Raw genomic sequence first — 26,682 nt, 5'->3', positions numbered from 1 at the left:
AAAATGTTTGGAAATTTTGCCACATAGCAGATATAGGCCTTGTTTTACCTTGTAAAGATACATTCAAATCATTTTGATTTGATATGATATCACCCAGAAATGCTGAATTCCTATAGAAATCTTCTTTTGATAATTCACATGGTTGATTCTGTTCTTCCTAAAATTTATGCTCGCAGAGATAAAATTTTGGCTAACACCTTTTCCTGCAAGAGCCAACACCCTTTAGAACGAGAAGGCAAAGCCACACTAAATATCTCATAGATCAATTGTAGCATTTACAAAATGGGTAATGTTGTATTTGCATGATTATAGTTAATACTTATAATCTGTTGCAAAGTGTCCTTTAAGATAGTAGCTTTAGCACAGAGATTCTGCTGATGCAAGATACATTGAAAAGAAATGAGAGCATCTGGATCTGTTAATATTTTATCTGTGCAATAAAACCTTTATGCCATTGGATCCTATAATTCCTCTACTAGGTATATATCCAGAAGACCAAAAATCACATTATAACAAAGATATTTGTACCAGAATGTTTATTGCAGCCCGATTCATAATTGCTAAGTCATGGAAGAAGCCCAAGTGTCCATGGACCCATGAATGGATCAATAAATTGTGGTATATGTACACCATGGAATATCATGCAGCCTTAAAGAAAGATGGAGACTTTACTTCCTTCATGTTTATATGGATGCAGCTGGAACATATTGTTCTTAGCAAAGTATCTCAAAAATGGAAGAAAAAGTATCCAATGTACTCAGCCCTACTATGAAACTAATTTAGCCCAATTATAGCCCAAGAATATGGGAGAAGGGGAAAGGGAGGGGAGGGGAGGGGTGAGGATGGGTGGAGGGAGGGTAATTGGTGGGACCACACCTACAGTGCATCTTACAAGGGTACATGCGAAACTTACTAAATGTAGAATATAAATGTCTTAACACAATAGCTAAGAAAAATGCCATGAAGGCTATGTTAACCAGTTTGATGAAAATATTTCAAATTGTATATAAAACCAGCATATTGTATTCCATAACTGCATTAATGTGCACAGCTATGATTTAATAATAAAAAAATAAATAAATAAACCTTCTTATTTCCCTGTCATGGAAGGTACACCATCTGTACATATGCTTAACAAAATTTACCAAATCCAGTTCAACTTTATCTTGAAAGCTGTTGAAAATACTATTCCCTGTGTTCTGTTCCCAACAGTGCCCAAAGCCAGGAACTCTTCATAGTAAAGAAAATCTTAAAAAAAAAAAAAAAAAAAAAAAAGAAAACTCCCTGTTCTTGATAATTAATTTATTGAATGTGAGAAGGAAATAAAGGAGTCTAGTGAAAGCTGTCTCTAAGTTTGTAAGCCACGTGGTTGAAGGGATGGACAGTGGTATCACAAAAAGAGGGAGAGGATGACAGGAAGCCCTACCTCCTCTGTGCTGCCTGAAGCATTCACTGCCCTGGACTCTGCCAAAGGCTGGGATGAGATATCTTAGCACTAAACAAGTCCTACGACCTTCTCCTTTAGCCAGCAGGCCTACAGAAGGCTGAGCCTCCCCACCCCGCAGTCTCACTGCTACATGCTGCCCTCCCCCTGACTCCCTCCATCTGACGTAAACCAAGCCCTCTAGTCTCTGAAGCCTTCCCACTGACTCTTCAGCATCTTCAGTGCCACAGCCAGAAGACTCCTCTAGATCTTCCATTTCTTTCCTGAACATTCCCTCTATCCCTCTTTTAACTGAAGTCTGTCCGCCCAGCACACACTACCTCCTATGCAGCCTTCTCAAAATGCAGGCTGCTGCTCTCCTCACTCCCCATCTCCCTCAGAACCACAGGAGTAGATGTTCTTGTCATTTCTGACTGTGATTTTCAGATCATCATTTGGTACCATCGTCTTCCTTTGAGTCTCATGCCATGTGGACGTAACTCCCTAGCCCTTCAGCTTTCTGTCACCGATTGCTCACTTCCTCTCATTCATCAAGGAACTTGGCTTCTGGTTGAGTTCCACTCAACCCCCAAATAATCATGAGGATGATAGCTATGGTAATGGTAGTGGTGATGGTAGTGATGGTGGTGATGATGACAGTGGAGGTGACAGTGATGGTGGAGGTAGAGGCAGTGTTGGTGGTGATGGTGAGGTGGTAGTGATGGTGGTGATGATGACAGTGGAGGTGACGGTGATGGTGGAGGTAGTGGTAGAGGCAGTGTTGGTGGTGATGGTGATGGGGAGGTGGTAGTGATGGTGGTGGTGATGACAGTGGAGATGATAGTGATGGTGGTGGAGGAGGTGGAGGTAGTGGTAGAGGCAGGGCTGGTGGTGAAGGTGAGGTGGTAGTGATGGTGGTGGTGGATGACATGGTGGTGGAGGTAGTGATGAAGGTGACAGTGGTCATTTGGTGTTGGTGGTGATGATGGTGGGTGGAAGTGATGGTGGTGCTAAAGATGGAGGTAGAGATGGTGGCAATCATTGTGATGGTGTTGTTGGCAGATATGATGGTGATGATGGTGGTGACTAGTGATGGTATCAGTGGTGGAGGTAATGGTGGTAGTGATGTTGGTAGAGGTGATGGTGGTGCATGGTGGTGATGGAGGTAGAGTGCAGGTGGTGGTGGTACTGATAGTAAAGGTAGTTATGGTGTGTGGTGATGGTGACGGTGGTACTGGTGTGCTTTACTAATAATAATACTAAGCCCTTCCATAGCATTGGCCATATTCTAAGGCACTGTTCTAAGCACTTTAGATATATAAATTCATTTAATCCTCACAAGAAGATGAGAATTACATAGTGCTATTAATCCACTGTACAGATATGGAAATTGAGGGACAGCAAGCCACTAGCTTAGCCTAGTTACACGGCTCAAAAGATAGATGGTTTGAACCCAGATGTTCTGGCCCAGAGTTAAGTTCATACAACCCATATGCTGCCTTTATTTACTTTTAGTAATCATTTCAGGTAACTTCAGAATCCTTGTGAATGACCCACTTAACATCATGCTTTCTTATCTAATGACCTCTGCTCTCTAATGATCCTAATGTCCATTCCATTTGATTCCCCTACTTCCATACTGTCACTTTAAATCTTACCATCCTCAAACACTATCCTGTCGGGAGGAGCAGGTTTTGTTTTTTCTATTCCTAGATTCCTTCCATAGTTTCATTGACATTCATAACTTCAAACTGTAAAGGAGTAAATCCTGTCACATTCCTGTATCTGCATTTATGTCCTACTTTCCTCCTCCTTCTAGCCATCAGGTACAGCAGGGCATATGCACTGTAAAGTAGACCAGACGTCAAATCTCGGAGCAGGGACGCTGGGAGAGTGAGCCATGGGGCCAGCACCTGATGGGTTCATGCTGTGGAGTCGGATCACCCAGATGATGGCAGTAGTCAGAGGGAGAGGAAACCAGGTGGCAGATCCAGATTCTCCCAGGAAATGTGTTCTAAAGGACAGTAATACCATTCCCTCTTTTCCCATGCATTTTCTCCACCATAATTAATATTCACAATCTCACATCGCCCCACAAAATGTACAGCACAAAGAGAACTTCATGTAGGCTCCATCACATCGAGTGATCTCTCCTAAAATACACTTATTTTTCTACTTTATAAAGACACTCAGAAACTGCTTTTATTTGTCCAAGTAAAAATTTATTCCTTAAAACTCTGTCTTTGGCACAATGACCAACAGGTAATCAGTATGGATGCTATTAAATTATGTTATTCCTTTGAGATACACATACTACACACTGTATTTCTAGACATAACAGGACCATATTTTTCTTTTTTTTTTTAATTAAATCATAGCTGTGTACATTAATGCAGTTATGGGGTACAATGTGCTGGTTTTATATATAACTTGAAATACTTTCATTAAACTGGTTAACATAGCCTTCACCGCATTTGCTTAGTTATTGTGTTAAGGCATACATTTCTTTGTAGGGTGACTTTTCATGTATATGCGTATGTGGACACATTTCCTTCTATGAAACTAACAACACGGGCTTGGGATTCAAAGGGCCTGGGTTTAAATTCTGATTCTTGGACTTCGTAGACATGGGACCTGGTAAAAGATTTAACTTCTCTCCCCTCACATTCCCTATCTGTAAAATCAGGGCAATAAAATGCAAAATTTCAATGAAGTGATAACATGTAAATTTACCAGCAGTGTACCTGATAAGTAGGATATGCTATATAATTTCCTACTTACAGTCTAAAACTACGGGGCTATAAGGAGCTTAGTCCCTAAGCAAAAGAACCATTTTGAGTAAATTATCCTAATTTACTTTCCACTTGCCAATTACAACCATCACAACAATAAGTGATTAGGTAGGATAAAAGCAGGCTTATACGTACTTTTTTCCACCAAGCCGGAATCCTGGCATCAAACATGCAATCCAACGCTTCTCGTAGATTTTCACTCATGATAATGGTGCCATCAATCGCAAGTTTTAGCTCGGTCAGGGTGCCTCGGACGAGGCTGAGCACTCTCTGCATTCTGTCTATTTCTTGCCTGAGGAAAATGTTCATAGGCTGGAAAGGCCCCATCTTCTGCAGCCTCTCTTTTACCTGCCATGAAGACATTCAAGGCACACATTAAAATTAGATAGCTACTGAGGATTGTATGGAGGTGAGGAGGCCCAAATTCTTACAGTTCCATAAATAATAACTTTCCTTTAAATGACAGAAAGAACAAAGCAAGCAGCTGTTAGATGGCCAGCCCAAATTTTCATGCCACATAGAAAAGGACAGATGGCATTAATTCACAGACAAATGTAAAATGCAGACCATACCCACACAGTTTTCCAAAAAGCAGATGCATTCACTGGGAAATATTCACTCACTGCCACACCCGGATACACACAAGCAGACACGGACACACACACAACCATTCTACTGATTGTCAAAAACCTCTATTTTAACAGCTTCCTCTTTTTTCCATGAAAGCATCCATCCAACCATACATCTACCAGTCCACCAGCCAGTGTCATCCTACAAGTACTTGTTGAGAGTCCTCTTTGTATCAGATACCGTATCAGACTGAGTTGTTTTATCCTAAGTTTGCACTGACAAATTCAGCAAAAGGAGGAAGACTCTGCTAAATCCTGCTACTTCCTGTCTTTTTTAAGCAACCTTTATTCCATTTTCTTAGAGATTTTTATAGCTTCATAAATATTTAAACCCATAAGATGCAAATGACCTCTTCCCTGATCCTACAATGAAGTGTTTATGAAAGCTGATAACAGTACTGATTTTCTCCAAGCTAGTGATCAGAGATTCTTCTCTTTATTTTTTTAACTTAATTTTTATTAAATCATAACTTTATACACTTATGGGGTACAACGTGGTAATGTGATACTCAATGTGGAATGCTTAAATCAAACTGATTAACATAACTATCACTGCACTTAATTCTTTTTTGTGGTAAGACATTTATAATATACTCTTAGTTGTTTTGAAATGTACCCTTGCATTGAGTACATTAAGTGAGATCTCACCAAATACCCTTCCTGCACTTTCCCTTCCCCCTTCCCTCCCTCTCCTTCCTCTCCTCTCCTTCTTTGTGGACTATATTAGTGTTTTATCATTCATATGAATGTGTATTTATATATTGATTTCATAATAGTATTGAGCATATTGGATACTTTTTTTTCCATTCTTGAGATACTTTACTAAGAAGAATATGTTCCGGCTCCATCCAGGTAAACATAAAAGATGTAAAATCTCCCTCTCCCTCTCCTTTATGGCTGCATGGTATGCATCTACCAGTTTGTTTATCCATTTGCGGGTTAATGGACATTTAGGCTGCTTCCATGACATGGCTATTGTGAACTGGAATGCAATAAACACTTTGGTGCAAATGTCTTTGTTGTAAAATGATTTTTGTTCACCTGGGTAAATAACCTAGTAATCGAATTGCAGGATCAAACAGTAGGTCAATTTTTAGTTCCTTGAGAATTCTCCATGCTTTCCAAAAAGGCTGTATTAGTTTGCAATTCCACCAGCAGTGTAAAGGTGTCCCCTTCTCTCCACATCCATGTCAACATCTGCAGTTTGGGGATTTAATAATATGGGCTAATCTTCCTGGAGTTAGGTGATATTTCACAGTAGTTTTGATTTGCATTTCTCTGATGATTAAAGATGATGAACACTTTTTCATGTGTTGTTGGCCATTCACCTGCCATCTTAACAGAGGTTTCTGTTCAAGTCTCTTGCCCACAAAGAAATGGGGTTGTCTGTTCTTTTCTTATTGATTGAGTTCTCTGTAGATTCTAGTTATCAAAGTTCCTACTTTATTGGAAGCATAACTTGCAAAAATCTTCTCCCATTCTGAAGGCTGTCTGTTTGCTTTACTTGCAGTGTCCTTAGCTGTGCAGACACTTTTTAGCTTGATCAGACCCTATTAATGTATTTTTGGTATGGCTTCAATTGCCACGGGGATCCTCCTCATAAAATATCTTCCCAGGGCAGTATCTTCAAGCATTTTCTCTGCACTCTCTTCTAGTTTTTATAGTTTCATGTCTTAAATTTAAACCTTTTCTCTAGTAAGAATCCATTTTTGTTGGCAGCGAAAGGTGAGGGTCCAGCTTCAGTCTTCTACAGGTTGCCAGCCAGTTCACCCAGCACCATTTATTAAATAGGGAATCTTCTCCCCCAGGGAATGATTTGATTGGCTTATCAAAGATCAAATGCCAATATGTGGCTGGGATTCTAAAGAACCATCTCTAGATTCTCCATTCTGATCCATATATCTATGTCTCTGTTTTTGCACCAGTACCATGCTGTTTTAATCGCTATAGATTTGTAGTTTAATTTAAAGTCTGGTAACATGATGCCTCCTGATTTGTTTTTATTTCTAAGTAATGTACTGGCTATTCAAGGTTTTTTTCTGATTCCATATAAAATGAAGTATTATTTTTTCAAAAATTATTTCAGGAAAATTATTCCCTTGATGACAGGTCCTAGAGATTGACTGTAGTATCAGCAGCCAAAATTGCCTCCTAAGTAGGAAACAATAGAGTGAAAAGAAAAACAAACAAATTCTACAGGATTCCATTTGAAAACCAAGTGGGAAAGGGATGATGTACAAGGGAAGATGGTGGCTCTGTGCCAAAAGTGCCAAGCAACTGTCTGGTCACTGCTTAAGACAACATGGAATATAAGCCCCTTACTTTTGGTTTCATCAAAGATTTTTTTTTAAACAGTATCATCAATCTTTTTGTAATATTAAAATGTCTAAAATATTAACTTTAATAATCATACATTTTGTTAGAAACTACTTATACACTAAAATATACCAATTTTCAAAATGAATGAGATAAAGAAGCTTCAGAGAGGTAATGGTATAAATACAGACCCCTTGAAATTAAGAAGGCCTGAATTTTAAGGTGTCCATTAAACTCCACAATATGAATTTTTTAAATAGTCAGATGTATTATTCTAAAAATATATGGATTTCCTTTGAAGAAGTGACAATATAAAGTACCTTGGGGAAGATTCTAGAAAAGCAATCCTAATGCATCAGTATATGATTATAAATTAATAATAAATGTGGGCAAATGAAGACCCAAGACCCCGTTCTTGGCAAGGAAAAACACCCCCAGAAAGAGGGAAAAACAGAGAAATAAGCTGTGCAAGGTGGAATGACAATGGTTTAGCTAGTTTACTTTTGGCAAATAAATATTAACATTTTTAACAAGTTTCTTTATTATTTATATTTCAAAACACGTTCATAGATTCAAAAACTTTTTCCTGATTTCTTAAGAAGCTAGTTTTGTAAATGAATATTTTTTTTAATTTCAGAAAGATTAATTTTGCTCTCCTGTCATCTTCCTCACACCCCCATATAGACAGACACTTTGTCAGGATTTTATCAACTCACTTCAAAGGGGCTGTAGTCTGGGGGCAGCTTCTCCAACATATCATCGGCCAGTCGAGCCACGACAGCCTCCCGGGTCTCAGTCCCTATACCAGAGCTGTCCTTGGGCTGAATGCCAAGGATGGCGTCCAGCACGTCCTTGGCCAGCTTGCTCTGGTAGGTGATGTCAGCATTGGGGTGCAGCCCAAACACCTCGGGGCTGTCGTAGGCAGGCAAGCTCTGAACAACAAACACCCCAGATAAGCACATGTTAAATTAGACTGTCTTAGGAAGTAAAAGTGCTTTTATTAGGATATGTCTTATTTGTGTTAGACTACAAACTTAAACAATTCCAGCAGAAAAGAATCAAAAGGTGCCTTGGAAAAGAAATTAACATTAAGAAACATAAAAACAGGCTCATGATTCTTTAAAGTCTACACCTCAAGCAAAATTGAATCAAAGAAATACTGTCTCGTTTTATGACATGTGAAGCAGAAAGGGAGCTGTGGATTGGTATTTTGTTTTCTGATAGACTAATCTCATTCAAACCAGTTGTTTAAATAAATGTTGTATAACTAATGGTTATTATGTTTATAAGATGCCAGGAAATGACGGTTCTAGTAATCATGGCCCAAATAAGGCTGCAGGCGGGAGTTGTACTCTCCCAGGGAAAGAGACAGAGACTAGAAAAAGAGAGAAATATTGAGTGAGCAACACAATCAAAGAGAAAAACAGAGGGAGAGAGATGGAGCGTGAGAGACAGCCAGATGCAGATCAAGCAGGCCAAAACCTCCCCAACCATTTACATAAAGGCAAATTGACCTATACTTTGACATGTGTGAGTCTTGTACTGAATTATTGGCATATTCATATTTTCCCACCTTTCTCCTCCTTTATTTATGTCTTTTTATGAGTTACCTCAAATGCACTATGAAATGAGGAGTATACAAAAATGCATGCTCTGGCACCCCTAAATTTATACTTTCATAGGCACATTGCCCATTCACTGCTGATGATTTAAAGACAAGTGCAGTACAGCAAAACAAATAAATTTATTTATTTAAATGAATAAAAATGTAGAGGTAGTAATATACGATAAACTCGTTACATTTATATATCAAAAAAACCATAAATATACTGATAAATTTAGCCTTTGGGGGCCCTTGTGCTTTAGTTTGTTTACTCGGAGATAAATTGTAGGTAGAGACCAAAGACACTGCTAAATAATGTTCTAATGAATTCGGGGGACAGAGACAGAAAGTACAGTTGCCCTGAAAATCAGATTTCTTTTCTCTACCTAGTCCCAAATTTCCTGTCAAAATCCCCCTTCTTAGAGAAATGTTTCTCAACTGGGGACAGCCTTGCCCTTCAGTGGACACCGGGCAATGTCGGGAGACACTTTTGGTTCTCACAGCTGGGCAGAGGCTATAATGGCCTCAGTAGGTAGAGGACAGGGACGCCACAGACATCCAACGATGCATAGGCCAACCTCACAGCCTATGAGATGCATCCCACCCCAGATGTCAAGAGTGCTGACGTGGAGAAACTCTGTCTTACAGGAAGCTTTCACACACAAAGACGGTTCCTGGACCTATCCGTACCACTGTTCATTAGAGCAGGGTTAAGGAATAGACATAACAAGATTAGTCAATGGGAGGGAATAAAGGAGGAGATTGAGTCTAGACGGTGCCTTTGCCCCAGGCTCTGTGGTAGCTGAGATCTCCCACTGGCAGAGAACCCTTGGTGATTTATGTAGATCTCCTGGTTCTAAATCTGCCTCATCTGTCATCTCCCTAAAGAAAACTGCTCCCTGAAGCATTAAAAGAGAAGGAGGATGGAGAAAGAATTCACACAAAGCACACTCAGAATAAATATAAGTGTTTCAATCATCAGGTGCATATAAAAAAATGAAGAAAGTGTCTATAGCAGAAGCTTTAGTATAGATCAGCATTAACAATTTAAGAACAGTATATGAAGTGTAAATAAATATCAAAAAGGTCAAATGACTACAGATATTTGCTCTATGCATAAAATTCTGAAGTTGACACACCTGGATATATTGAAGATAGTTGTCCACTGTGCTGCATTTTGGAATATTGTACCCTTGGTAAAAATGGAAATCGGGTCCAATCATGTTTTCACCGAACCAAACCTTAGCAAACGTGTTCAACAGTCTCTTATCATAGTCATCAGTGACCCGACCTCCATACTGAATCTCTCCTATCATGTAGCGAACAGTGGTCCAGGAGACGCCCTGGGAAAAATCATGGAGTGCTTATGGAGAACTGATCACTGTCTCCTAGTTATTTTCCCTGCCAAGTAACATGCATCCATTCATGTTTGCGCATGCCATTCAGTCAGTCCCTCTTCATCAGGAATGTGAAGAGAAAGGGTAGAAGGAAAAGTAAACAGGCAGACGAAGAGTTACGCAAAGCTCGTGTCCATGACCGGAGACAGATTCTCTTCATGTTTCACACTTCAATAGTAAGAGAAAAAAGTTCACTTTTTGATAATAGTGAAGTAGTTCTTGAAGAAAACACATACTTCAAACACAATCTAAGCTCTCATTTTTAATTTGTAATATTCTTAAAAACAAATTTCTCCACCCATACCCCCCACAACAGGTTTGTTTGTTTGTTTGTTTGTTTTTTTGGTTGCATATCTGAAATGTGAACTCTCCTTTGAGAAATAAAAGGATAATCAAAATTTTCCCTTTTTCTTTCCTGAAATCAAGAAGCAGGTATGCCCCAAATGGCTAGGACTTGAAGATGACTCTCAAGCACAGCAAATCCTCACCCTTGGATGGTTAGCTCCCTAAGTGAAGCTCAACAGCCCACGCCCACACCACGGGCGCAGGAGGCGTGCACAGCGGTACCTTTTTGAGATCCATGTCATCCAGGTGGTTTTGGATGAACTGCACTGTGGCGTTAAAGTCCGCTTGATTAAACTCATAGGGGATGTTCCACCCCAGGGGGCCAAACTTGCGCCTTTCCTGGACAGTGGAGTGCAGGAAGGCCACAGCGTAGAGCATGGGCTTCCACTGGGCCCCGGAGCTCACGTCCAGCAGGTCTTGGCTCACACCTGTCGTGGTCAGTCAGGTTAAAAATGTATCATCTCTCAAATGTCTTTATTTTGTAATAATTTTATAAGTAATATCTTTTGTAAATGCCTGATATTAAACTTCACTTATTTTTACTATATTCACATGACAATTATAATTTAACTTTTGCGCATCCAGAGGTTACTTCTCTCTCAAAGTTCTTCAAAGGGATTTGGGGGCAGGAAAAGAGTTTTCTAACAAGTTCTTGCCAATCTAGCAAGATAAGGTGGGAATGGAATTGGATAGAAGGATAATGGTAGTTAAAATACTACTAATAATAATTACTATTATACTATTATTTGGGACATATTCTTTTAACTAATTTAATGTTAATTAAAATGGCATACATAGAAGAGCCCACTGCAATCTGACTACATGCCCCAAATAATCATTATTATATATTTATATATTATGTTGTATATATAATTATATATTATATGATTTATGTTTTACTGCCATTATCCTTCCATGTTTATTTTATCTTATAGATGGGCAAGAATGTGAACCTTGTTAGCAGCTCCCCCCAAACTGTCTTCAGATTTTTTCAGATTGAAATACAATAATTATATTTCTTATTACCAGATTACAAAACAAACTGTTTTAGTTACAAATTATTTCAATCCTCTCGCAAAAGTTTTATTGGCCCTATTTTACATATGAGAATATTGAAACTCGGGTTATTTCTGTGACTAGGACTCGGAAGAACAAAGGTTTTGTCACCAGGAAGGTTGATAATCAGGATTCCTGACTCCAACCTTCCCACTCTTTCCCTGACCCCAAGTCCCAGACACAAAGCTACAACAGAGGAGAAGTCAAAGCAGAGAGAACAATCTCAGTGTCAGTTGTGATTGCAAAGCCATTTTTGTTTGTTTTTGCTGCTATTTGAGCTTTAACTTCGCTCATGTCCCTACCCGTGGCCCTAATGAAAAGAAGGCAGACAGACCATCATTTTAACTTAGACTCTGCTCATGGGAGAGGCTCCTGCACCACTATAGGTCTGGAGCATAAAGACCGGAAATGACAGAAGTGTTCAGTTTTTATGTTGACATCTAAAGGTAGATGTCTAGCTAGAGACAAGCATAGCCTTAAGCAGAGCAATACTTAGGGGAAATAGAAAAATAGAAGGTAGGGAACCTGAACTCTGACTCCCTCACCCTACCAGGGCATATTCCACTGGGAACGAGACCAAAGGGGGCCACCATGCCTCCATCAGTTTGAATAACAGTACTTCTTGGTGTAACTGTCTGCTATCTAATTCTGCTTTTTATGATCTCTTTAAGAAAATAATGTAAGTATGAAAAACTCCTGTAGACTCACCGCCGTATGTTCTTTTCAGCCCTGCCCGGAGGCCCTGTGGAGGCTCATTGGCGAATTTAATGGACATCTGAAGGAGTGTGATGGGAAAGTGCTGGTGAACCTCGGTGGTCATCCAAAGGCGGAACACGTCACGCACGGTCTCACTTTCTGTAATTATGTCCATTAGCTCGTCCATGAAGTCAAGCCCCAGATGACAGTTCTGCAGAAGCGCCCACCCTCCCTAAGTCAGCAACAGTAAATGGGAATGAGCTGATTTTGTATTCTACCCAGAAATTTAAATTACTATATTCATTAGAAATTAAGTAACTAGAATTTAATAAAAATGACTTAAATTTCTTTAAATTAAATCTAGGCCAAATGGAAGGATACACTAATGTTTAACTGAGATAAGCTGTATTTTTTTCCTGGTCTGGGCATTGTTCCCACAGTAGACAAACACACCAATTGTAATAATACTGCATGGTAGCTGCCATGAAAATAACCAAAGCAAAACATTTTTTAAAAATTCCTCAAGATAAAAATTATTGGTTGAAAACATACTTTTAACTCATCCCCCTCCCTAAAATTCTATTAAAACTTCAATGAAGGAATCTGGGGGGGAAGGAGGTCAATGAACTCTTATGGAGAAAACAGTGGGGGTGGAGACAAATCGACAGCATTTAAAATTGACTCGAGAAAGCTGAATCCTAAACTGGCTCCGAGCGAAAGCTGAGCTACAACCTGATTCGTATCATGTGACTCCCAAAAGTCTCAAGAAATGGTGGCACAAGGTACCCCTGGAAGTAGAGGGAAAAGATCGGCTACAAGAGGAAAATTGAAAGTCTACCCCCAACATGCTCTCGCTTCCACTAATAATAAAGGAAATTGATTTTCTTTAGAAGACAAAATAGGCAGGGTCTGGACTGGAGACCCTCGGCCCATTAAGGGACCGGGTACCACACCAAATGTGGGTGGGAGAACCTGCCTGCTGAAGTGTGAGACCTGCCACCTCCCTTCTCCCACTAGTTTTCAAAATCCTGGCAGCCAGGCCCACCTCCTTTAGAACGTGGATGAACCTTTCCTGAAACTCTGACCACGCTAAGGGGAAGAGCCTTAGAGAATAATAAAGCATGTATTTTGCATATACTATTCTATAAGAAGATTCTTTATGTAAAGCAGCCCAAGCAAAATTTGGGGTCAAACAACAAAAATTTCCTCAATATCTAATCTACAGAATATTTTTGCTAGAATCGTCTACAATGTCCAGATTACAATCTTGAGGGGTTTTATTATAACTGGCTTTGGATCACTGACTAGGGTAGCTTGAGTTATTTCCTTTTCCAAAAAAACAAACTGAGCACCAGATCTAAAATACATATAAAACTGGTCATCTAAGGAGTTCACATATTCCCCTATATTTTCTTCAGAAATTATACAGTACTGCTTAATAACTTGTCTAGATTTTTGCCTTTTAAAAAATTTCAACGGACACTGTCTATAATTCAAGTTCACATATTTCCTTATATTTTCTTCAGAAATTATACAGTACTGCTTAATAACACCTCTAGATTTTTGCCTTTAAAAAAATTTCAACTGACACTGTCTATAATTCAAGACAAAGAAGAAATTAAATACAAAACATAAGAACAACGGGAAGGCTTTGGTTGTTTTCCTTTATCTAGCTAGAGGTGAATCCTGATCTAAATTTCGTAGCTGAAAACTTAGGAATCTTTTAGCCATGTTCTTTCATTGGGATTGCCCATACTCTGTATTCAATGTTCTGTTTTCATCTTACTGAGAGATCTTCCATTTTTCTTAGGTAGATGGTTCGTTCTGCCATATTGCGTCCAAACTTTTCATATAACCATTTTGACAGAAATTTTTTAAAACAATTTTTTAAAAGTCATGAGCATGCTAATAATAATAAAAAAAATATTTTACTGAAAGTTAAACTACTTAACAGGAAACATGGATAAAATGAAGGTTAGTAGTGATCCATTTAAGTTGTTAAAAATTTACCTGCTTGAAATTATGATTACTAATTACATCATTATTTCTTTTGAATTTGAAATTAACAAAGACCTTGTTAACGTAGCTTTTATCCTAATATAGCAGTATCTATATTATACAAATTGGTTGAGAAATAAGATGTCCTTGCTGGATAAGTTTTCCATAGAGGTCAAGGTTCAGCATAAAAAGTTTTAAATTTGTATCTGTTTCTCCATGAAGATTTTCTAAAAGACCTCATACCTTTCCCTGTTCGGTAAATGGTAGGCAGCACATACACGTAACCCCCCCGGCAATTCATAACTCCTTTTCTCTGCACTGCCCTCCCCTAACATAGTATCAACAGCACAGTGCGGACATTTGCCTTACATTTGCCATCATTTGCTGCAAGAGCTTCCGAGCGTGGACTTCCTGGCCCTGGCCCATGGACACATAATGGGTCTCTATTTTTAATCTCTTCCCCAAAGCGATGATGGAATCCGTGGGGTCTGAGCCCATAGACAGGAGACAGATAAGCGGGGTCCGTGGATCAGATTCCTCCCACGTCTTTTCCAAGTCCAGGATGACACCTTCTGCATATTTTTCTCCCATAGAGTCCGTGATGTACTTGCGGGCCTGTCAAAAATAGCAGATGGTTATCTTTCAATCCCTTCACATGTATAATGCTGTGTATTCCTCACCCGAAATCCACTGGATGAATTCAATGATGTCCAAAGTAACTCTGCTGGTGGAACAGGACAGAGGCTTCCTTTTCTTGCTTGTTTGCTTGTTTGTCTGTCTGTATAGCCATTCGATAGTCAGGGAGGCTGTGTTGCTTGCCCCACCCCAAGCATACACTTAAAAGACCAGATCCAAAGTTGTATGACTTCTGGCCTGGAGCTCACTTCAGGCTGCTTCTTGCCATATGCAGCTCACTATGAAAGTTCTGAGATACACTAAACTTAAGAAACATAAAATCCATGCAGACATAATAGATAAAACTCTTCCAGCAACACCCATAAGCCACATAAGTTGAAAGTTGCACGGATGAGTCAGAAAGGACACTGTCAACTGTGTTTCTTGTAAGTGAAATAATGGACCACAACACAGTCTGTCTCAAAACTTTTGTAATGATCACATATGTGAAAAATAAAAGTATTAGGAAACACCATTGTTTGGTATGCTTTAAGGCAAATATACATGCATTCAAAAACTCAAGTAAGCGCCACAATGGCTAAAATTTGATGGATACGTAGTACTTATCAAATAGATAATTACTGAATGACTACTTATTGAGTGAATTCACTGGATATTTACTGAATGAATGAATGAGTTTTTAAAGATTTAATCCATAATCTTTCTTCTCCTCATTTCCATCACCCCTTCTCACCTTTGGCTCATCTCTGCCACTGTTAACTTTGTTTGGAATGAAACCCATGCTCAATACAATATCACAGGATTTGTCTACTTTATTATCAACGATAAAAAAGAAAAATTCTAGCAACAACATAGTCCTTTTGCAAATGAGGTAAAAGAGTTACAACTTATTTTTCAACAAATCCCACAGTGATCATGACTCTTACTCTGTATTGTCCCTCTCGTAAATAATCAGACCCTCTCAAAGAAATTTCCCCGCCTATTCTGACGTCTTCTTCCACCTCAAGTGGGCAAAAGCCAAGTTTCTCTCCAGGAGATTCCCCAGAATATCACTGTCACGTAACAAGCATGGCCGTGCAGCAGGTGCAGCATGACCTGTGACACTCCCACCGGCCAAGTGGGTGAGCCTCTCCCCTCGGATTCCAAGAGAAACACAAATAGCTGCAGACGGAGCTTCCCTTGGAGCAGGAGGTTTCAGATAGACCTTGATCAAAAGGAAGATGGAGCTGGGTAAGCTGTTGTCTTTGACTTAAAAGCATCAGAGTCTGATTTCGGCTGGTAATACAGGGTCTTCCCTCATCTTGACGATCTTGTCCTATTCTCTCTCAAAACAATCGTCGCACCCCAAGCCTCTGCACTGACAAATTGGTCTGGTGTTCCCCAGCATGTGACCCCTCTTTGCAGGTTAGAGTTGGAGGGCAGAGGCTACAGGAAGAGAATCTTCTGACTTACCATCTCGGATGCACCTTGGTAAGATTTGGGAAGTGGGTGCCAATGGATCTAGACTGTGGAATGACCAGAGTGGTCCTCCTTCCTGATTCCCTGAGTCTCCACATACCAGGGAATCAGGAAGATCACTTTATTATTATTTTTTTTTTGAGATGGAGCCTCAAGCTGTCCCCCTGGGTAGAGTGCCGTGGCATCACGCTCACAGCAACCTCCAACTCCTGGGCTCAAGTGAGTCTCCTGCCTCAGCCTCCCAAGTAGCTGGGACTACAGGCGCCCACCACAACGCCTGGCCATTTTTTGGTTGCAGCCATCATCGTTGTTTGGCGGGCCCAGGCTGGGGACTCGAACCCGCCACCTTAGGTGTATGTGGCTGGCACCTTAGCCGCTTGAGCCACAGGCGCTGAGCCAAATCACTTTATTATTAAAGTGTCTCTTTTTAAACCAGTCTCTCATGAAATATCCACCTTCCTCATGAGAATGCTAAAAACAAAAATATGAGTGTTCTCCTTCCCTAAACTCATAGCAGCTAATTCAGGAAGAGCTGGGCTGCTTTACTGTAAATCTCATCCTGCTTGTAAATTTGTAATTCCTTCTCATGACATCTCGTCCCTTGTATCAATGGCAGATTAAGAGGTATGCCAACTTGGTAGCATACACAGGTTTTCCTGCCTTGGCAACTATCTCAAAATTTCCTTGAGGAAAGGCACACTATCTGACTCCCCAAAGTCCCGCCAGGTCGGAGTCCCCACTGCCAGGGCTAGACCACTGGCAATGAAACGACCAAACAGTGGCGAGCCCCTCCTTCACAGAGATGGCTGCACATTCCAACCTTCCTCTCCTTTCCTGCTCTCAGTGGTGGGAGGAGCGCTGAGGAGTGGAGTTCAGCCCAGTTGACTTTGGGGCACGACATGCTATTTCACTGTGTACCTTGCGGTGTTTGTTGTAGGTTGGCCAGACCCAGTATCAAAGTCTCTAGCCTGGATAAAAATGCCCCTCACATTTTCCTGCAGATTTCTGGCAGGTGTTTAAAGAGTCTGCCTGACACATCCTTTGATTTCCAAAAGTCTTCTCTAAATCCACATTCAGTCACCATCACTGAGGAAGTGAGCTCTGTGATCAGGATGGGCGTCAGAGGCTGAGTACTGTGGCGTTGCACACTTGTGGCTGCTTCATAGCCACAGTCACCTGCCATCACTGCAGCATCTCTGTCGTGTGCTCATCAGGACTAAAGGGGCTTCTACCCCAGTGAGGAGCTCAACACGACTGGTACTGCTATGCAACTCAGCTCAGACCCTAGACAGACGTTACCATCCAAGCCACAGCAGAATACTAAGGGTTCAGAGGGTAACTCTTATAGGATTTGCTGGCTAAATGATCTCTGTGGCAACTACTCAACTCTGCCATTGGAGCAGAAGGCAGCTATAGACAATACATGACTTTGTTCCAACGAAACTCTATAGACTGAAATTTGAATGTTACATAATTTTCACATGTCACAAAATATTCTTCTTCTGGTGATTATTTTCAGGCATTTAAGAACACAAAAACCACTCTTACCAGCTGAATTTAAAAAGGCAGGGAGCTAAATTTTGTTATCAAGCATTAGTTTACCAAACCCCTAGAATAAAAAATGGGGAAGGCTGCTTTATTTATAATGGAAATTGTGACTGAATTTCACCCAGAAAGGAGATGTTTCTGGAAAAGGGATATTCTCAAATGGGGTCACAGCTATGGTTCAAAGTGGCCTCAAGTCTAAGGCTGTAATAAGTTTACGGTGCACATATACGTTAGGAAGGAGATGTGGCAATTCCAGAAACACACATATGCGTGCTGGAAAGAGTGCATTTCTTATCTTCTTTACTTCCATTTCAATCCGACACCTTGTATTATCTCACTGGGCAAGCAGGAGGTCTTACTAGGTCTCCACAACCCAGAGAATTCTCCTGAAAAAAAAAAAAAGGAAAAAGTATCTTGGGCCCAAGACCTCCTCCCCATCTGTCACAGGTAATGCAACAGGTTTTAGGGAAGAGCAGTAAACATGTGACCTTAGGATACTTGCTCCTATACCCAAAGATGAGACCTACATTGAGCCAGTCATAGCAAGTAAACTAGTTTTGAGGATTCATGACTTGTAAGGTGATAGAAACTGTCATACTGATCAGTCTTGCAGGAATATGTCAGAGAAGGCTCCCTTATGAATATGTCAGAGCAACAAGGTGCAGCCTGGATGACAGAGTGGGACTTATCTTGACAAACTGGACAGCTAGGTGGGTCTGAGCGTTGAGTGTCCCATGCAGAAGGCACAGATACAGAGACCATGAGGCAAAACAGAGTAAGTGACCAGCTGGGGTCAGAAGGAAGTCCAGAATAGCTCACACAAGAACTGATTCAGGGGTGGGCCAGCAAGAAAGCCAACACCTCCTTGGCATGAACAGAAATAGAACATCACAATTGCACTCTTCGCTCAACTCTGAAGAACCTTTTTTGTCCCAATACATGGTACCAATAAAATAGACTCAACCTCTGAGTAGAGGAAAAATAAACATATAACCCCCCTTGCCTGTGCTGACCTCCCTTCGTTGAGTATTTTTGGGACACAAATGTGGATAAAGCAAGAGACACCCCCTGAGAGCACGGCATTTCTGCAACCAGGCGCCCTGGATGGAGACGGTTACTCTCAACCACGGTCACAGAACAGGCAGAGGCTGATGCTGCTTGTGGGGAAGGGAGACTGACGTGTGCATGTTGCAGACAGTCCCACATAAGTCCCCAAACACAGTCTGGTTGAAAATCACAAAAGGAAACTAAAAGGACAGGGAAAAGAACGTTTTTTTTCCCAAAGGAAACTTCTAAATATTATATGGGACTTCAGTGCTACCGAAAGGGCCATGGCAGGGCTTGCAAAGTAGAGGAACAGCTTGATCTTCCCAACTCTTCTAGCGTGTACAGGACAGGCGGCAATGGGCAAGAAGGAATAAAAGGCAACCCGTTAGGAGGCCATGGCCGTGGTGAGCCTAGAGACGGCCGAAGTGGGGTTGAATGTTTATCTTTCAGCATTGAACTACAGAAAGTTTTCTGGGAAAAAAAAAAAAAAGAAAGAAGGAAACTACTCAAACCTTCCCCACTGCCCTTACATAAGCCAACTGTTTGAAAATTCATTTGGGCAGGATAAAAATAACAAAAGGTGATAAGGAAAAATGAAAGGAAAGGGGATTTCAGTGCCCTGAATTGCAAAACTCATTTCTCCTTTCTCAATAAATCATCAAAACACAGTTGCTTTCATGACTCCATAGTACCGGAGAGGATGTGGAGGTGGTACTCCATAAGATTTTAAGTCCCCCTCTGGACAGTGAAGAGGAAAACACCTCGTATTCCATTATAAACCCCAGCCAGGGGTGCCTCCAGGGCTTCTGTGGAAAGTCCATGAGGAGTCCACCTGTGCTAAATACTGAATTCAGCTTTTAATTGTGAAGGAAACACACAGGTCTTTCTAGTCGGTAAACTTCCATGATACTAGGCTAGCAGATTAAAGGCCTTTGAAAAGGTGAATTTTCTGAAGGTGGGATCCACATTTAAGCCATGAGTAAAATTCAGCTTTAGGACAGCCTACTTACATCTAAAACCTACTTCCTTACATGTAGGGTTGTGACATTTTCCTGGGATGGGCGTGCTGTCCTTCCCTCCGGTCTATCCTCTACCCTAATGCTTTTACATTCTCTCTGCTAAGAGAAAAATTATTTTACTACAAGCAAAATGGATCAGACATATAAGATTTAAATTAATATAAGATAATATAGAAGAATAATGCATTTCCTTATGGTACACCTGTATGACAACCTGAGAATCAGGGTTTCTCATCTACTCTTAACTGGACCACGTGGAACAAAGAAGGTTAATAATGCGCCTCAGGCATTTACTTGTTGCTTGCCTTTCCATTTTTCACATTTGAATTGCTAGAAAATTACATAGAGGCTTGCAAGAAAATTCTCATTGAAATTAACATTTTTTGTATTAAAAGAAAAGCTTCCTTTAAAATATGCTCTTGGCTGGCCACAAAGGCTCATCCCTATAATCTTAGCATTTTAAGAAGCCAATGGGGGAGAACTGCTTAAGGCCAGGACTTCAAAACTAGCCTGCACAACATCGTCAGACACTGTCTCTATAACAACAACAAAGAAAAATTAGCCAGGTATGGTGGCATGCTCCTGTAGTCGCAGCTACCTGGGAAGCTAAGGCAGGAGGACAGCTTGAGCTCAGAGGTTTGAGGTCATGGTGATCTATGATAACGCCACTGCACTCTAGCCCAGGCAACAGAGCAAGACCCTGTCTAGAACACACACATGCACAGAGTACATATATTCTCCTATTTTTCTCGTAAACATCTACTCTTTACCTGGGCAATGGTTCTGTCAGGACACCAGGACCTGATGAGGAGAAGACGTTTGAAGCAGTCAAGAGATTTGTCATAGGAGTTTGGAAGAGGTTCCTCCTCAGGGTTTTCCTTATCAAACCAAATTTTCCACATTTTCTCATTTCTTGATATCTGAAAATATCATGAGATAAGAAATTTGTCACACCAGGCAAAAATTTTTTCGTAATAGTTCACAGATATCTTTCATTAAACCTTCTGATCATTCCAGGCATGTGTGAATTATATTCCTTGACTATTCATTTTATTTTATGTTCCAGTGCCAAAAAGTGTGATAGTCTAAAATCAAATATGATTTTCTTTAAAATCAGTCTATATTAAATCCACACCTAAAGCCAGTTTTCAAAGTAGGGAGAGTCCTGGGGAGTTTAATTTCTTCTTTATGTGTGTGGCAACAAATGTGTAAAGAATAAAGAAATCAATGCAAACTCATTTTCAATATTTCAAGCAAGTTGTAAATTGCTTTACCAAATCTTCTCCTGTCAAGAGCCAAGTCTCACTCACTTATGTTTCTTCATTTCCCAGAATCATTCCTCACATAAAGGAAGATATTTAATACATCTTTATTATTGAAGGAAAAGACTTTTGGTCAATACTCTATTAATCCAGAGTAATTTGACATAACATTTAGTATCATCAAATGGATGATCAGATACCTACTACCTTTAGGCAATCAGTAAAGAATAAAAGGACACGGTGCATTATCCTCTGGAGCTCAAAAAGCCAAAGAAAGGCCATTACATAAACAAGCATGTCAAAAATGTTGAACAGACAAATAACAACTACAGATAAATATAACCTCATGTTCTCTGGTATTTCCCATTTGACTAAAGCCTCAATTCTATTTGTGGGGGGATTCTAATCAAAGAAAAATCATTTCAGGTTCATATTTAGAGAATATAAATTAGGAATATAAAATAATAACCTCTTTCAATAATAAAGAATCCTTCATATGGAAGGATTTCAGGCATAAGACATAATGTCCAGAAGGTTAGAACAAAGGATAATGGTCCAGTCGAGATCACTAAGGATTCCTCCATGGGGGATAAACTAAAGCACATTAACAACTTTAAAAACAAAGTTGTTGGCCAGACACAGTGGCTCACATCTGTAATCCTAGCAGTCTGGATGGATCACTTGAGCTCAGGAGTTCAAGACCAGCCTGAGCAAAAGTGAGACCCCATCTCTCCTAAAAATAGAAAAAACAGCCGGCTGATGTAGAGGGTGCCTGTGGTCCCAGCTTTTCAGGACGCTGAGGCAAGAGGATTGCTTGAATCCAAGAGTTTGAGGTTGCTATGATGCCATGGCACTCTACCCAGGGCAATAAAATAAGACTTTGTTTCAACAAAAAGAAAAAAAAAAGTTGTTTAAGTCAAAAGAATTGTTCATACCTAAAGTACATGGTAATAATAACAAACATCCCCAATCATAAGCTAAAACACACAACTATAGCTGAACCTAAGCATCTGGTCAACTTAAACTGGGAAAGTCAAAAACCAACTTGAAGACACTTCCTGGTCAAAGAACAAAAAAAAAAAAAAAAAGTCTTCAATATATAACTAATAAAGCTACCTGATTGCCAGTCTCACTTCTATATGGTTACATGGGCACCTGACTTTCAAGAACCTATTTCCTGGCTTGTTCGAATTCAACCCTCTATTCTCAGCTTCTATGATTCCAACACATACAGCACTCATCAGGAGCTGGCTGACTCTGGAAGGACGGTAAGTTCTAAAGAGAAGAGGCCTGGGGCGTGAATGGGAGCCACACCTGGATGCCTAAGTCTGTAAAGTGAGAAGAGCAGAGAAAAGAAAAAGAGGGAAAGAAACAGGAGGCAAGAAAGAGAATTTAGCCTTCAGAGGCCAGCTGTTCATTTTCCTTTTCATTTTATCTCTAGAAAGAAGGCCTTCTATAAACCCATCTATTAGTAAAATGCTTCTTCTAGTTATTTAATCTACTTGAATCGATTTGTTTTTCTATTTGTAGATCTCCCATTGATGACATTGACTTCTGGCCCAGGAAGTTTCTGCTAGACCAGTCCATAACAAGCAGAAGAATGCTTTTTAGAGTGTGGGAACTTTAAGGGAGGCCAAGGACAAATACTACTATTTTAAGCGACAGCATTAAGAATGGATAAATCTCTTCTAATGATAAATCAGACCGCCGCTCAACATGACATGTGTTTAAGTTATTAAGTTACCTGATCAAGAACATCTGAAAACTGCCTGAGTTTGCTCAGTTCCACCAAATTCAGCCAAGTCACGTCAAGGATCCATTTAAATGGTTTGGGAGGACAGGATTTCAGGTCCAAAGAGGCACCACCTTTGAAATTAAAAGTATAAGATTTTTCTTTCTTTACTGTAAACCAATCTATTTAGTTAAAATTATTAAACTATTTTAAATTTCACATAAATAAAAATTGTAGTAAAGACCATGCTCTAAAATTTAATAACTGAATGGATGATTTTAGTAAAACACATTTAATAGTCAGTAATACAATTTTGGAACTAGGCAGGTGCCAAACTCTGCCCTACTACCACCTGACCAAGGTCTGGAACAAGGCGTTTTATCTGTCTCTATTTCCAAATATGTAAACTGGGAATAATAAAGCCTGGTCTTGTGATGTGTATGTGTAAAGCACACAGAAGGGATTGACGACAAGGTAGAGGGTCGCTAAATGAGCCCTCCTGTCTATATTAAGAACTGCTCAGTGTGGCTCAAAGCTCATTTGAAATTAGGAATTTATCTAGAAATGTCATTGGCGCTATATTTGTTGGAAGGATTCTCACTGTAAATCAGTGTATTATTTACATCCATCTTGAGCATACTTCCAGGGCTCTGTGCTCTATCACTTAGGTTTAGTCAATCCAGTGACAATGGACACTCCCTTTTATTTACTCTTTTTTTTTTTTTTTAAGACAGAGTCTCAAGCTGTCTGAACACTCCCTTTTAATACTGGTTCCCATCTTTTTGCTAATGATTTACCTAAGCTTGTGTAACTTATATAATGCATACAGCACAATAAGATAAATGACACCTTAAAAGTGTTATTGTTGCCCACTTCAGGAAAACTGAATGTGCAAACAATCATATTTCAACAGTTAGGAAATCTCCTATAGTATATAATACACAGTCTAATAAATAACATCCATTAAATAATTTCAAAGAAAATATGCTCTAAGTATTATTCATAAAAGGATATAATCAATCTTTAAAATTACTGTTTTAACATAGTAGGTTATAAATGAATAACACTCAAGATATTTATCAAATCAATCTCTATTTTATCCAGGCACCATATAAAGCACTAAATTGTTATCTTTGGACAAATCCATCTTAGTATACTTATAACAACAAGGTAAGTGTGGCCCTGAAGCCAATTCAGTGGAAATGCTCATAAAATAAAAATAGATTGTTTTACGCTAGACAGTAGTTAAAGACCTAAAGACAATGGCACTGTATAGAACAAATGCTGCACCAATTTCCATGGCAACATCCATTTTCCAACAAACTGAAAAGGATGAGGGAAAAGGCCATCCACAGAAGGAATGAGGATTCCTTTCTGGTTAAAGCATTATTCATTGCTTAGTGCATTATAACTATGTCACGAATATCCTGCCTACTCCAAAAGTTTATAATGGGGCACAAAGGAGGATTGTAATCTGAGGAAAGGGACATATTTCTGAATAATGTGGTACCAGACTAATTAGATTCCTGCTGAATAAAACAGCTGAGAAAGGAATATTTCAAAATAAATTCTCAAGATGATTGAGAATTATTCCATTCCCTTCTTTCTTCAAACTATTGCTTTGAAAGGAAAAAAACTAAATTTAGGTGTTTACCATAATACTTTGTAAAAATGATACATGCTTATAAGGCAAGCTCTATAAAGTTATACCACACAGCCATAAAGAGTCAGAGCTAAGGCAGACTTAGCAAGTCATCTTGGCTGATCATTTCCCAACCCAGATATGAGGAAAACATCATATTCTGTGTGTTTTTTTATAACCACTCACCTTATAAACTAAAGAAAGTTATTTATCACAGTTTTGGAGCATGAGAAGTTCAAGGTCAAAGTGCTGACAGAGTCAGCGTCTGGGGAGGGCCCACTTCCTGGTCTGTAGATGGCCATGTTCTGACTGCAACCTCACAAGGGGTGAGCAGTGGAAAGGGATGGGGATCATTCTTGACCCTCTTTCAAAAGGGCATTAATCCCTTCGATTATGACTTTGCTTTCATGACCTCATCACTTCCCAAAGGCTCCACCTTCTAATATCATCACCTTGGGGGTTAGAATTTCAACATATGAATTTTGGGGAGATACAAACATTTAGACGATAGCACTATCCTAATAACATTTTAAGTTATATTAAATGATATGAAGGAGCTTACAAATAGAGTTTACATTATCAGGTAGCTCTCAATCTAACTATGCATATTAAAGGATAGATTTCAAACATATTCATATTCAGAAGAATACTCTGTAACTTTGCTTCATAAAGCAGTGTTGAATACCAAAGACCCATAAAAACCTGTCCAACCTAAAACAAACATCAGACCAATCAAAATAAATGAAAATACTGAAGATAACATAACAATGCCTACCATTAGCTGAGCATATTCTGTGGACCAATATTTACACCAATTGTGTGAATTCTCAAAAACCCTATTACGTAGAGTTTACTATCTTTATTTTATAGATGAGGAAATTGAAGTTTTAAAAGGGTAAATGACTTTCTCAGGAACATCAAGAAAGTGGCAAAGCCAAGATTTTTTTTCTGAAATATTGAGAGGTACAAACGTTTTTGATTACACAGATAGATCACTTTTGTGTGCTTGAGTCACAGCCATAGGTGTGCCCATCACCCAAATAATGTCCATTACCCCCATTAGATAGATTTTTGTCCCTCCCCTATTCTCCCCTTCTCTCTGCTTGATTTCCAGCAAGTTTTCCTTCCTACCATGGACATCTGTGCTTATCAGTTAGTTCCAATTCAATAGTGATTACATGTGGTGTTTGTTTTTCCATTCTTGAGATACTTTACTTAGAATGGCCTCTATTTCCACCCAAATCATTGCAAAAGGCATTAATTCCTCCTTTTATGGCTTAGTACTCCATGGGTACATATATGTTATTTTATTAATTTACTCATGAAATGATGAACATGTGAGTTGATTACATCATTCAAATTATGAATCATGCTGCAATAAACATTTAAGCTCAGGTGTCTTTTTGGCAGAAAGACTTCTCTTCCATGGCCAGATGTGGTGGAAGACGCCTGTAATTCTAGCATTCTGGGAGGCCAAGATAGGTGGATTGCTTTGAGACCAGCCTGAGAAAAAAATGAGACTCTATCTCTACTAAAAATAGAAAAACTGAGGCAAGAAATCACTTGAGCCGAAGAGTTGGAGGTTGCCGTGAGCTATGACACCAAGGCAGTCTACCCAAGGCAACAACTTGAGGCAAGAGGATCACTTGAGCCCAAGAGTTGGAGGTTGCTGTGAGCTATGATGCCATGACAGTCTACCTTAGGCAAAAAAAAATAGAAGAAAGACTTTTTTTCCTTTGGATAGATACCCAGTAGTGGAATTGCTGGATCCAATGGCAGGTCTATAGGTTCCATAAAGGTTGTACAAATTTGCAGTCCCACCAACGGTGTATAAGCATACCCTTTTCTCAACATCCCTGCCAGCATCTATTGTTTTGGACTTTTTTTTTTTTTTGCTCAAACGCTATTTATTTGTTTTTGTTCTTGCTGACCTTTGGGGTCTTCTTCATGAATTCTTTGCTTAGGCCAATACCTAGAAAAGTTTTTTGTACATTTTCCTCTAGAATTCCTCTAGAATTCTTATAGTTTCATGTCTTGCATTCAAGTCCTTTATCCCTCTTGAATTAATTTTTGTGAACAGTGA

At 39.6% G+C, this 26,682-nt stretch overlaps 1 protein-coding gene across 1 annotated transcript in view; it reads right to left on the bottom strand.

The window, feature by feature from the left end:
• The window catches only part of DNAH5 (dynein axonemal heavy chain 5), a 291,972-nt gene that overhangs the window by 18,798 nt on the left and 246,492 nt on the right, over window positions 1-26,682 (bottom strand). Inside the window, 8 exon segments of the mRNA XM_023513078.1 lie at window positions 4,351-4,563; window positions 7,877-8,092; window positions 9,903-10,106; window positions 10,728-10,933; window positions 12,270-12,489; window positions 14,625-14,870; window positions 20,734-20,883; window positions 22,970-23,091. Of these exon segments, the coding sequence (XP_023368846.1) occupies window positions 4,351-4,563; window positions 7,877-8,092; window positions 9,903-10,106; window positions 10,728-10,933; window positions 12,270-12,489; window positions 14,625-14,870; window positions 20,734-20,883; window positions 22,970-23,091 (1,577 nt within the window).

The sequence above is a fragment of the Otolemur garnettii genome, unplaced genomic scaffold (assembly GCF_000181295.1).
Source record: "Otolemur garnettii isolate 467f Iridium unplaced genomic scaffold, OtoGar3 scaffold00033, whole genome shotgun sequence".
In the NCBI taxonomy this organism is placed as follows: Eukaryota; Metazoa; Chordata; class Mammalia; order Primates; family Galagidae; genus Otolemur; species Otolemur garnettii.
This window is presented reverse-complemented; position numbering and strand designations above follow the sequence as displayed.